Here is a 12603-nt window from a genome sequence, read left to right as displayed (position 1 = left end):
TCCATCCCCGCATCCCCATTACCCCAGCACCCTGGTACCCCTCCATCCCCGCATCCCCATTACCCCAGCACCCTGGTACCCCTCCATCCCCGCATCCCCATTACCCCAGCACCCTGGTACCCCTCCATCCCTCCATCCCCATTACCCCAGCACCCTGGTACCCCTCCATCCCTGCATCCCCATTACCCCAGCACCCTCGTACCCCTCCATCCCCGCATCCCCATTACCCCAGCACCCTCGTACCCCTCCATCCCCATTACCCCAGCACCCTGGTACCCCTCCATCCCTGCATCCCCATTACCCCAGCACCCTGGTACCCCTCCATCCCTGCATCCCCACATCCCAGCATGCTGGTACCCTGCATTCCCAAATCCCAGCACCCCCGCATCCCCATATCCCTGCATCCCCACATCCCAGCACCTCCGCATCCCCACATCCCTGCATCCCGGTATCCTGGTACCCTGCCTCCCCACATCCCAGCATCCCTGTATCCCTGCATCCCGTCATCCCCCATGCTGCGCGGTGCCAAGCCACCTCTGCTGAGCACCCGCTCCCCGGAAACAAATTAAGGAGCTTTGTCAGCCTCATGAAGATGGAGCTGGAACAGCGCGGAGAGACACACTCGCTTAGGAGTCAAGTTAAATGTTTTAATGTTAAATGTGCCATTTTATTATCATTAGATCGCTCCCACTTAATGAAAGCGCATTAGCGCAGCGTGGCTTTATGGCAGTGAGCACCGAGCTTGGCCCATTTATTTCCAAGAGATGGTGGGGAAAGGGATCAAACGACCCGGTTTGCCGGGGTCCCGGGGGTGCGGGGGGTCCTGGGGGTGCAGGGGGTCCCCGGGGCTGGGGGGCCAGGGAGCAGCACCCGGCACGGGCCGGCGGGTGCCAGGGCCAAGGCCGAGCTGCGTGCCGCGCCGGCGGCCGGCAATGCACATCATCATCTCCTCCGCGTTAAATAATTAACGCCGGCAGGCAGAGGGCTCCCATCCCCGCTGCTCATCTGCATATTTATAAAGACTGATAAATGATTCAGTGCCGGCACCCACGAGGGCTGTCTCCCCCCCTCCCTTCCCCATCACCCGTGGGTGCAGTGGGCTCGGGGAAGGTGCCGGGCTCGGCCTCTCCATGCTGCCCTGGATCCTCACCGGGGCTGGATCTGTCCTGCCAGCCCCCCCCCACCACGCAAACAGCCCCCCAGACCGGGGTGACCCCCCCAGCACGCGGAGCAGGCAGCAGCCGGCGTCACCAGCCAGAAATGACGTTTATTTTCATAGTGAAAGTCAAGGGGATGGGGGGGGGACGCACAGCTGGGCTAGTGCAAAACAACCAGGCAGGGGTGGGGGGCCGGGGGCCGAGTGACGACAACCCGGGGGGCATGCGGGACCCTGTCCCCACGTCCCCTTCCCAGCTGTGGGACGGCTGCTCCCCAGGGCCTGGCCAGTGAGAGACGTCTTTGGCTCAACTAAAAGGGGCTTAAGAGGACAAGGGGTGCCTGGGGGGGGAGTTTAAGTTATAAAATAAGGAGCCAGCAGGCACCGAGGAATAAACCCAGGGTGCCGGAGCTGCCGGCTCTGCCGCCGAGGACAGACGGGGGGCAGGAGGGTGGGGGGGACATGGGGGCTGCAGCCAGCGAGCCGGCCGGGCTGCTCCCCCCGTGGCCAGGGCTGGGGGGTGGCTGCATGCCCACCCCCCCCCCCGGTGCAGAAGAAATACCGTCTGCCCGGGGCAGCCCCGCAAAGGAGCCGAGTGTTTCTGGGGCGATGGGAAAGGGTGGGGGGGGGCTAGGCGGGGGTCTCGCTGGCCCGGCTCTCCGCCTCGCTGGCGCTGGGGGAGCCGCGGGAGGAGTGGCGTGTGCTTTCCCCGACGTCCTGCTCCTCGTCCCATCTGTCGTAGGCGAAGGGGTGCCGGGAACCTGGGGGGCTGTGCGGGAGAGAGCAGGGTTATTGGGGGGGTCTGGGGTGGGGGGGGCTCCGTGCCCCAGCACGCTGCAGTGCCGCAGCCGGGCTCCGCTGCTGGGCACGCCTCCCCTTTGGCTGCACCGGGAGCCGTGGCGAGCCGGCATGCTGGCAGCCAGCCGGATGGAGCCTCGATCGTCACCTTTTTTATTATTTCCAAGATATTTGGGGCACGCTCCACCACGACTGACTCCTCACCGGGCTGAGCCGAGCCCCTGCTCTGCAGCGGGGCCGAGCCGAGCCCGCCCAGCGGCCGCAGCCCCCACGGGCACCCAAGCACCACACGCTCAGAAAAAGGCACGTGGCCGTGGATGCAAAGGCCGGTGCTCACGGGTGTCATCGCTCGAGGGTCCCGGTCGCACCGGAGCCCACGGCTGGGTGCTGGGGGTGTTTCTCCCCCCACCCACCCTGTGACGCCTTCCCTGGCCCCGGGCCAGGCAGCCTGGCAGGCAGCGGGCAGCCCAACGGCGACCACGTTTCCAAAAGGCTTTTTTCCCCCCTCCTTCGGCCCTTTTCCTATTCAAGCTGTCAGAAAGGATCGCGCCCGCTCCGAAAACGCCGCCGGCGAGCCCCGGCGCACCCTCTCCTCTGCCATCAAACAGGGTGCAGAGCCCCAAAGCCCTGCAGGGTGAGGCCGTTCACAGCCCCGAGTCCCCGTCACAGGCACCCGACACGGCACAGGGCAGCAGGATGCGGCCACCCTGAGAAACACCTCCGAGCCCCAACCGCCCCCCCCCGGCTCCCTCCCGTGGGTGCCGCCTCCCCCCGCGCTCACACGCTGCAGCGGGTGCGTGTTAGTACCCGTCCCGCTCCTCCCCGCCGCCATCCCCGGGCAGCGAATTCCCCGGGACGAGTGGGGATGCTGCGCCGCCCGGCAAACCCTCACGTTTCCTGAAGGAATAAATTCAGCCGCATCCTGGCCGGCGGCCGGGGAGCCGGGAAGGGATTAGCACTTCCCGGTGTCCTGCGTGCCACGGGCGCTAATCCCGAATACACCGCTTCCTGGCAGCACGGGCAGCTGCCGGTCACGCTGCAGCCATGCCAGGGGCGCTCCCCACGGCTGGAGATGCGTCGGGGATGCCCTGCAGCACCCCAAAAGCAGGACTGGCTGCGGGCGCAGCGGGGTGCCCCATCCTGGGGTGCCCGGCGGAGGTGGGCTCCGTGCCTGGAGCTGGGCGAGGGTTAGGGTGAGCGGTTAGTGGCACACGGGGAGGTTCATGCTGCACGGCACACACCGCTCCCACCTCCTGCCTCAGTCGCTCTCGGGCCGGTACAGGTACTTCATCATCAGGCTGTCAACCTGCTTCTTCCGCTGCTTCTCCTCCTTCTTGCCCCGGCCGGGGCGTCCCGGCTCCTCGCCCCCTGCCGCCCGCGGGCCCTTCTTGACGCTGGAGGTGCTGCGGTAGGAGCTGGTGGAGCCGGAGGAGGAATCGGAGGAGGAATCGGAGGAGGAACCCGAGTCAGATGATGACTGCTGCTTCTTCTTCTTCTTCTTGGCTTTCTTCTTAGCCTTCTTGGCATGCTTCTTGGCACTCTTCTTCTTCCGCTCCTCCTCTTCCTCGGAGGAGCCCGAGCTGCTGCGGCGCCGGCAGGCACGCCGGGAGAAGTCGAGGGCAGAGGCAGAGCGGCGGAGGCTGCCGGGGGGGCGGTCGGCGGCGCCCAGGGGGGCCGCGCTCCGCACGCTCCGCACGCTCCGCACGCTCCGGCCGTCGTCCCCCGAGTCGGCCTCGGGGCTGGAGCAGCCCCCGGCCCGCGGCGGGCGGTAGCTCAGCACCTCCTGGATGGCGGCTTCCAGGTCGGGGTCGAGGTAGGAGCGGTGCCCCACAGGGCGGGCGTCCCCGGGACCCCCGTCCTCAGAAGCGGCGCTGCGGGGCCGGGGGGGCACGGAGAAGCTGCGCCCCAGGGGGGGCTGCCCGCGGGACCCCTCCTCCGCCTCCTCCAGGCGGCTGCGGGCCAGGGAGAGCCGCGACTCGGGGCGACCCTCAGGCCCCCCGCGCCGGCTCCGCAGGCTCCCGGGGCTGGAGAGGGCGAAGCTCAGCACCGAGCACCCCTCATCCCCTTCGTCCCCGTCCTCCGGCCCGCGCCAGGAGGCGGAGGAGGCCCGGCTCACCGGGGCGGAGGCGACGGAGGCTTTCTCGCCGTCGGCGGCCGAGAGGGACCAACGCTTGCCCAGCCCTTGCCGAGCCCGGCCGCTGGCGTCGGCGAAGGCGCGGGCGATGACGGCCGCCCGGTCCTCGGGCTCGCCGCCCCGGGCCGCCCTACGGGCAGCGCGCTCAGGGGAAGGCGGTCGCTCGCCAAGCGCGCTGAAGAGCGTCTGCTCGTCCCCACAGCCGCCTATGGAGTCCTTGAGGCCCGGCCGCTTCCTATAGCTGAGGCAGCTCAGCACCGACACCGGCCGCTCCTCGCCTTCGGGACCGTCCGGCAGGGCTGACCTGCGCCGGCAGCACCGCGGCCCCGCGCACGCACCGGGGAGACAAGAGAGAGATGGAGATGAGCGGGCAAGGCGGGGGCAGCGCGGCAGCCTCAGTAATTTGCGTCAGCGGGAAATAGCATCACGGAAAAATGTCATGTAAATGGGGGAATTGTTCTAGCTCGGCACTTTGATTCCCCTTTAAAGTGTTGCGTTCAATTTATTTCATTGTCGGCTACCTGGAGCCGCTGCGTTTGATTCCAGACTTCAGAAAAGGTGGAATTCTCTCCAATAACAAAATGTTTTACATCTGCACCGCTGAATAAATTAAACCAATTAAGAAAACCGGCTCAGATCTTTCCCTCCTGCTTGGCAGAGGTGTGGGAGCCCCCCGGGACTCCCGGAGCCCTGCTAGGAAATTGGGTTTGGATCAAAGCAATCTGCGCTCAGCAGGCGAGCGCCTTCCCGGGGGAGCAGGAGCGGGGCTGTGTGCCCCAGCCCCACGCCGGCCCTGCACTGCGGGGGCACCTGGGCACGTCCCCCCCCCCTCCGCCGGCGCTGCCAAGGGGTGCGGGGAGGGATGCGGTGGAGCTGCAAACGAGGGGAGGATGGAGGGGGACCCAGCCCCAGAGCAGGGGGTCGATGCACGGGGCTGGAGCCCCCCCCCCCCCGCCGCGACCCCCCGGGGAGGCAGACAGGGTGGGGGCTGCAGGTGCTCGTGCACCTCCGGGGAGGGTCCCTGTGCCGCAGCGGCTGGCTGCGGTGCCGCGGGTGGAATGCTGGGGAGGGGGACCAGGGGTCCCCTTCTGCGTGGGGACACGTGTCCCCGGTGGAGACCGAGCCACTCACCAGCATTAACCCTTCCCCGGCCGGCCACAGGAGCACCAGGCAGCAGCGCAGCACCCAGAGTGCCACGTCCCGTGGGTGTCCACCCTGCACCCCAGCCGTCCCCCCGCACAGCCCACCCCGTCCTCTGCCAGCCAGCCCCGCGCCCAGCCCTGCACCCACCTGCCGCCCTTCAGGCTGCCATCATCCGAGAGCGCTTTGGAGGAGCCTTTGTTCTTGGAGAGCCAGGACTTCACGCCGTCCACGCGCTCCTCCAGTTCCGAGTCCACGTCCGAGTCGCCGTCGCTGCCGGAGGAGCGGGGCGGGGCGGAAGAAAGCAAGAGGTGAGCATGGGGCGGTGAGATTTTGGGTGCCGGGGAGGTGAAATTGCACCGGCGGGTGCCGAACCCTCCAGCACCCACTGCCTGTGCACCCTGGCACGGGCTAAACCCGGTCCCACGGTCCTGCTCCGTCTCCCGGCACGCAACCTGCGTGCGTACAGCTAGACCCGCATGCCAGGGGCTCCCCGAAGCACAGCCATGCCACGCGGCCCCTGAACCCCCAAACCACCCCCCTGCCCGGCCAAGGGGCTCCTGCACCCTCTGCCCAACGTCCCCCCTGCCACTGCACGGCTCTGGGGCTGGAAAGATAAGACAGCGGGGCCGGCGTCGGGGCAGCGGGCAGGGCACAGCTCCAGAAACACAGGAGATTTCCAGCTCCGGGGCTGGGAAGGAATTAAGCGGGTTCATTTTATAGGCCACCGTCGAGTGCAAAATTACAGCAAGGAAGAGCGATGTTGACGGCCCTGGGTAAACAGGAGTTTAGCAGGCAGAACAGAAACGACTCCGGCAAGGCGGGCGCAGGAGCACAGCGGGCAGATTTACAGCCCTGCCGTGCCGGAGAGCCCCTGATTTACGTCCCGGCGTAAAAAAAGCCCTATCTGGCTTAAACCATCTAATTTATAATGGCCGTTCGTAACCATATTGATTGCCTTTAGAAAGAAGGTGCCGTATGCATTGCAAAATCCATTCCTCCACGTTAAAAGCATCCCTGCATAAATCTCCCTTAATACCTAACTGCTTACTGCTTTCATTAGGGTTATGGCAGTACCGGCGGGATCTATAAGGAAATCGAAGCGGCACGGACCCGTCTCTCCCCACCCCGCCGCTGGCCAGCGAGAGGCGAGGGCTCCCACCGAGCCGCTGCCGGGGAAGGGATATATCATATGATCTTAAACGGCTGTTTTATCCGCCCAGCTTTGGGCTTATTCCCTGCCCGGGGACGGCAGCAGACGGCACGGGGGACGGGCTGGGATAGACCCTGTATATGAATCCTCCTCGTTAAATTCAAAGCAACGAGCCGCACTCCATCACGCACGTCTCCCTCCCCTGCAATACAGCCAGGCAACGCGCGGCTTGGAAAAAAAAAAGTGACAAAAAACCCACAGAACGACAACAACCACACACACACCCCCCCCCATCGAGCCCTGTAAACAAACTCTGGGGGCAGCTAAGGTTTTATAACCGGCGGAATTAAACTCCACGTCAAACGCCATTTACGTCCGGGCGAGCGTGCCGTTAGTTAAGCGCGACCCGGGTCGAGGGGAGCGACCGCAGCGGGGGATATTAATTGTGCGTGGCAGCGGGGCTCCGTCGCCGCTCCACGCCAACACACTCGTCATTAGCCACGGCAGAGCATCACCCCCCGCCCCGGCCCGGGGGCTCAGCCCCTGTCCCCCCGCCCGGGATGCAGTTATGTGCCGTGCCGTGGGTGCTGTTAGGGCATGCGGAGGTGGGCCAGCGGCATGCGGGGCCCCGGCCCGCGGGGGTGAGGTGGGGGTTAGGGGAGGGGAGGAAGGAAAGAGGAGCTCCTCACAGTTTACTTTTTCTTTTCTGATACTTTGCCACCATGTCCTGCAAACTGGGAGGGGTTGGGGGGGGTCGGAGGGGGGGAGAAACACAACAGAAAGGAAATCAAATGAAAGGAAAAAAAAAAAGACCGAGTGGGTGGGGAAGGAATGGGGAGCAAATTAAATGGTGGGGAAGGGCCAGGGGAGGGAGGTGTGGCTGCCCCACACCCCCGGCGTGGGGCTGCACCCGGCTGGATCCCAGCATCCTGGGCTGGGCTGGATCCCAGTGTCCCGGGCTGGGCTGGATCCCAGCATCCTGGGCTGGATCCCAGCATCCTGGGTCGCACTGGATCCCAGTGTCCCAGGCTGGGCTGGATCCCAGCATCCTGGGCTGGATCCCAGCATCCTGGGTCGCACTGGATCCCAGCGTCCCAGGCTGGGCTGGATCCCAGCATCCTGGGCTGGATCCCAGCATCCTGGGTCGGGCTGGATCCCAGTGTCCCAGGCTGGGCTGGATCCCAGCATCCTGGGCCAGGCTGGATCCCCATCCCAGACCTCCTGCCAGCCTGCGCTGCCCTGGCTCCTGGGGCTCCCGGGCTGTTTCCAGCCAGCTGGCACGGCCCTGGCTGCGTTTCGGGCACCTCCGCAAGCGGGTGAAGCTGCACGGGGGCTGCGGGTGGAGGGAGGGACGGATGCGCGGGTGAACGGACTGATGCACGTGTGCACAATGCACGGAGGGACAGATGCACGTATGCACGACGCACGGATGGACGGACGGCATCCTGCCAGGGCCAGGCAGAGCCGAGGGGTCCCCGCGGCATTTCAGAAGTGGTGAGGAGAAGCGGTGAGCCCCGGTGATGTGCCCCGCACGGGAGCCAGGCCCAGGCGCTCTCACCTGTTGATGAGGTCCTCGTTGCTGTCGCTCTCCATCTCGTCCTCAATGGCTGCCTGCAGGTCCCCGATGCGCTTGAAGGCCAGCTTCAGGTCCGACTGCAGGCTCTGGTTGGCGGCTTCCAGGCTCTCCAGGTCCATCTCCTGCGGGGAGGGAGCGGGGTGAGCCGGGTATGCCGGGGAAACCCCCCTGTCCCCCTGCCCGGCCCCCTCGTGGGTGCCTCACCAGCTCGTGCTTCTTGCGGCTGGCCTCTGCCTCCTTCTTGGCCAGCTCGCCCATCTCCTCCTTGACGTCGCGGAGCTGCCGCTGCAGCCGCTTGTTCTGCTCCTTCTCCCGGTTCTCGGCAGCCGCGCGCTGATCCCGCTCCTCCGTCAGCTTCTCCATGTTCTCCTTCAGCCGCGTGGCGAGGCTCTGCGGAGCGGCGGGCGCGGGGTCACCCCAGATCCCCCCGTGGACCCCCCCCCCCTGCAGCAACACCCGCCAAGGGCTCACACGAGATCGGATCCCATCCCCATGAATTTACATGAGGACATGGAGGAGAAATGCCCCCCCCACCCCACCCCCCCAAGGGCCAGGGAAGGGGCAGAACAACCCGCAGGGGCTTTGTCGAATTGGAAAAATAGATTTAACTGTGTGTGAAGTAATTACAGCATGTAACGTAGGGAAAAAATAGCTCCCATTCTCCCCCAGCCGCTGAGCCAGCCGCTGCATATTTATGGCCCCGGCAGAGAGAGCGGGGAAGAGCTAAGCTGCTCCGCTCCCCTGGCAGAGCTGCAAAGGCAGAATATCAAGCAGGCTGCGTTTAGCAGGGCCGGGAGAGTCTATAATTTCCCTAAGTCAATGCGGGGAAATAGCAGCACTTTGCCGGGCTGGGTGGTGGATTATCGTTATCGGCGCTCGCAGGGAGCTTTCCCTGCGGGGCCGGGGCCAGGCTGCCGGCAGGGGAGGGCCGTGGCGCGGGGGGTCCCGGGGAGGGGATATTGGGGACGAGCTCGGTGGACCCCCTGGGCAGCTTTGCATCACGGTCCCATCGCATCCCGGCCCCGGACGGAGCGGAGAGGTGGCCCAGCGCCTACCTCCAGGCGCTTGACTTGCGTCCGCTCGAACTCCAGCCTGGTCTCCAGCTCGCGGATCTTGGCCTCTTGCCGGCTCACCAGCGACTTGTCCACCATGGACTGCTCCAGGAACTCCAGCTGGCTCTGCAGGCCTTGCAGCTGCGGGGGGGCGGGGGGGGGGGGGGGCACAGCCTCAGCCTCGACCACCACCTCCCCGGCCCCCCGCCACGCCGCCCTGGAGCGGAGCTGCCGGCCACGCTGCTCCCACCCCGAGGGAGAGCTCCCCGTGGGACTGCTCTGCACCCCCCAGGGTGCAGGGGGCCCCCCATAGCGTGGGCAGTGGGTCTCTGGGTGCCCCGCTGTCCCCCCGGCTTCACTCGGGGTGCAAGCCCGTGCCCAACGTCGGTGCTCCCCACCTTCTCCTGCAGCTCCTGCTTCTCCTTGCTGACCTCCTCCAGCTGTGCCTGGAGGTCGTTCATCTGCGCCAGGTCCCGGGACGCCTGCGGGACACACCGGGGCCATCAGCGGGGACCCCACCGCGCTGGCTCCGAGAGGGGCGTTACGGGGGGGGCAGGGGTGCCGTGGCTGCTGTTCCCCCCTCACCTGGGCCACAGCCGCCTTGTGTTTCTTCATCAGCTCGTTCATGTCCTCCTGGTCCTCCTCCAGCCGGCTCTGCACCTCGTTCTTCTCCCGCTGCAGCCGGCTCAGCTGCTCCTCCAGCTGAGGGGAGCCGCCTGCATCTCCCGCTGCACCCCGGGAGCGGGGCATCCACCCCCCAAAACCACCCCGAATGGCGTGGGGTCACCATGCCGGCATGTGCCAGGCCAGTGGGGGTCTGCACCCCCTTGGGTGCAGGTGGGGCACGGCCCCATCACAGTGCATCGCACCCCAAAAACACTTACCGCTGCCTTGGCCTTGGCCAGGTCGTCAATCTGCAGGTGGAGGTCTTCAATCTCCACCTCCATCGACTTGCGGGCCTTGACGGCGGCCGCGCAGGTGAACTCCGACTCCTCCAGCTGTGGGGACACAGCTCAGCGCCCGGCCGGGGGACAGGGACACCCTGTGTCCCTCAAGGGCTGCGGTTTTGGGGGGGGTCTGGCTGCACACCTGGTTCTTGAGCTGGGTGATCTCCCTCTTGCTGGGCGCGTTGTTCTTCAGGTGATCCAGCATGATCTGCGCGTCGGCCAGCAGCGCCTTCGTCCTCTTCAGGTCCCGGCGTAGGCGCTTCTCCGTCTCGAAGTCCCGCTGGTTGGCCTGCGGCAGGAGGGACCGTGCCAGGACACCGCACCGGTGGGGCACCCACCCCGCCCCGGCCACCTCGGGGTCCCCGAAGCGAGGCACGTGCCCGGCTGCCCTGCGCCCTACCTGCTCGCTGACGGCAGATAACTTGTTCTCCAGCTCCCGTTTCTCTCTCAGCACCTTCTGCTTGTCCTCGTACTCCTCCTCCAGCTGCACCTCCATCTGCTTCAGCTGGGGGACAGCAAGGGCAGCCCAGTCAGGGTGGCGGGAAGGGGCCAGGACCCCGCGCTCGCGTGTCCCCACATACCGGGGACGCCGGGTGACCCCACCGGCCGGGTGTTTGCACAACCAGAAGCGCAAAGCCCGGCGCACGCCGGCCAGGGTGGCAAAGGGACCAGTCAGACCTGCTGGGCCAGTGGAGCCAGGCCACGGCCGCGTGGGAGCCGGGCGCTGCATGACGGTGCCTGGTCAGCAGCTCCTGGCACCCGGCTGGGGCACGGGGACGCATTCCGTCCCCGCCCGGGCAGAGAAGCTGCAGCCGAGACGTACCTTCTTCTGGCACGACTGCCGAATCTCCTCCACCTCCTCGTCGCGGCTCTCCACCTCCTTGGCGTGGGTCTGCCGCAGCCGCTCCATCTCCATCTCCAGCCGCAGCTTGGCCTGAAAAATTCGGGCGGGGGGGGGGGAATGCCATCAGAGCGAAGGGGACGTGGGGACCCCACCATGCCACTCTCCGGGCGCCACTCACCCGGAAAACCCCCCGGTCTGAGGCCGGCCGGGCTGCCCGCCCCACGGCGACCTGCCGGGCCATGGCACGGAGGGCCGGGAGCCGTGTCGGCAGCGGCGGTGCCTGGCCCGACGCCGGGCTGAGGGTGACTGCCTCCACTTCCCGGGCAAGCCCAGCCCAGGTAATAACAGCCCTGCACGAAACCACCCCGCCCAGAAACCTCACCCCTCCCTGCCGTACCTGCTCCAGCATCTGGATGGTGCCAGCCTGCTCGTCCAGTTCCTCCTCCTGGTCTTTGACCTTCGCCTCCAGGTCCCGCAGCTGCTTCTTCACCTTGGCCAGAGACGCCTCGTCCTTCGACTCCTGGGAGGAGATGTCCTGCAGCTCGGCCTCCAGCGCCTCTGCCTTCTGCGTCAGCCCCGCGATGTCCGAGTCCTTGTCCTGCCAGGAGAGGGGCTCGCCGTGAGCCAGGGGTGTCCGCCGGCCGGGGGGCCAGGGAAGGGACTGGGGGCCGCTCACCTCCAGCAGCTGCTTGAGGCCGAAGACCTCAGCCACCAGCACGTCCTTCTCGCGGCTCAGCTTCTCCCGCTGCAGCCTCTCCCGCTGCGCCTCCTCGTGTGCCTGCGAGAGCTCGCTGTCGAACCTGCGCGGGGAGAGCGGGGCGGGCGCTCAGCACCCCGCAACGGGCACTGGGGACGGGTCCCCGGCCCTGCGCTGCCGGCCCCACACCGAGCATCCCCATCCCACGGCAGCAGGCACCAGGAAGGACGGTGTGCCGCCAGGCGCTCGTCGGAAATGTGCTGGTGATGAGCCTTTAATTGCCGGCAACGGCGGCACGGAGCCGCTTGGACAAACTCCTGATGCCTTCACTCAACGGCTCACGGAGAGCGCAGCGCCCGCAGCGCGGACCCCAGCAGCCGTCCCACGGGGCCGGCGTGTGCCGGCAGGGGCTGTGGCTGCTAACGGAGGGGGCATGGCTACCCGGTGGCAGCTGAGGATACCGTGCCCTCCAAGCAGGACGTAGAAGGGCCGTGATGCACGGCGGTTCTCCAGCAGAGATGGAGCTGGCTCCCTCAGCCGCAGCCCGGTGCTGCAGTCCCGTGCGGGATGGCACCGGTCCCATCGCCGGAGGGGACGCGAGCCCCCGGCGGGGGAGTGCTCAGCGCAGCCTGGAGCCGGGCAGCACCGGCGCAGCCTCTCCCAATGCCCCTGGGATGGGATCAACCAGGTTTGCTCCAAAATCGCTGCCTTTGGGGCTTGGAAAACAACCCCGTGCTTGAGTTTGTGACCTGCATTAAACACCTCGGCAGCTAATCCCCATTTTTCCTCGCGCTGGGTAATAAACAGCTGCATTAGCACAGACTCCAATCCACGGAAATTGAAATTAATTAGATTGGATTCTCTCGCCGTATTTGTGTGTGTGATCATTACCATAATGAGATGAAAGCGTCCCTGCTGCTTAATAACGTTAGCAAACTTTGGGCCTGGGAGAGGGGACGGGATGAGAGCGAGCGCCGAGCAGAGCCGCGGGGCACGAGCAGCCTCCGCCACGGGGCACAGCCCCACACGGGGGGATCGCTCGGCTCCGGGCCCCCCAAAAAGGCATCGGGGTCCCCCCACAACGAACACATCTGACCTGGGCAGCC

The 12603-nt window shown here is 66.4% G+C and overlaps 1 protein-coding gene across 19 annotated transcripts in view; it reads right to left on the bottom strand.

Annotated features, from left to right (window-relative positions):
- Positions 1 to 633: 633 nt before the first annotated feature.
- MYO18A (myosin XVIIIA) overlaps positions 634 to 12603 on the bottom strand; it is a 39968-nt gene continuing 27998 nt past the window's right edge. For 13 of the 19 annotated variants that reach the window (XM_075518017.1, XM_075518018.1, XM_075518020.1 and 10 more), the window contains 15 exons: positions 11477 to 11600; positions 11198 to 11398; positions 10780 to 10890; positions 10357 to 10461; positions 10099 to 10245; positions 9894 to 10007; positions 9595 to 9711; positions 9408 to 9491; positions 9013 to 9150; positions 8162 to 8347; positions 7940 to 8079; positions 7071 to 7115; positions 5379 to 5501; positions 3205 to 4392; positions 1790 to 1925 (listed from right to left, as the gene is read on the bottom strand). In XM_075518017.1, the coding sequence (XP_075374132.1) occupies positions 3213 to 4392; positions 5379 to 5501; positions 7071 to 7115; positions 7940 to 8079; positions 8162 to 8347; positions 9013 to 9150; positions 9408 to 9491; positions 9595 to 9711; positions 9894 to 10007; positions 10099 to 10245; positions 10357 to 10461; positions 10780 to 10890; positions 11198 to 11398; positions 11477 to 11600 (2815 nt within the window). In that variant the 3' untranslated portion in view covers positions 1790 to 1925; positions 3205 to 3212. Of the gene's footprint in view, positions 1926 to 3204; positions 4393 to 4446; positions 4962 to 5378; positions 5502 to 7070; positions 7116 to 7939; positions 8080 to 8161; positions 8348 to 9012; positions 9151 to 9407; positions 9492 to 9594; positions 9712 to 9893; positions 10008 to 10098; positions 10246 to 10356; positions 10462 to 10779; positions 10891 to 11197; positions 11399 to 11476; positions 11601 to 12603 lie in introns of those variants that run through there. The other 6 variants (XM_075518019.1, XM_075518030.1, XM_075518031.1 and 3 more) reach the window with 4 other exon arrangements.

Source organism: Mycteria americana, chromosome 15, assembly GCF_035582795.1.
Source record: "Mycteria americana isolate JAX WOST 10 ecotype Jacksonville Zoo and Gardens chromosome 15, USCA_MyAme_1.0, whole genome shotgun sequence".
Lineage (NCBI taxonomy): Eukaryota > Metazoa > Chordata > Aves > Ciconiiformes > Ciconiidae > Mycteria > Mycteria americana.
This window is presented reverse-complemented; position numbering and strand designations above follow the sequence as displayed.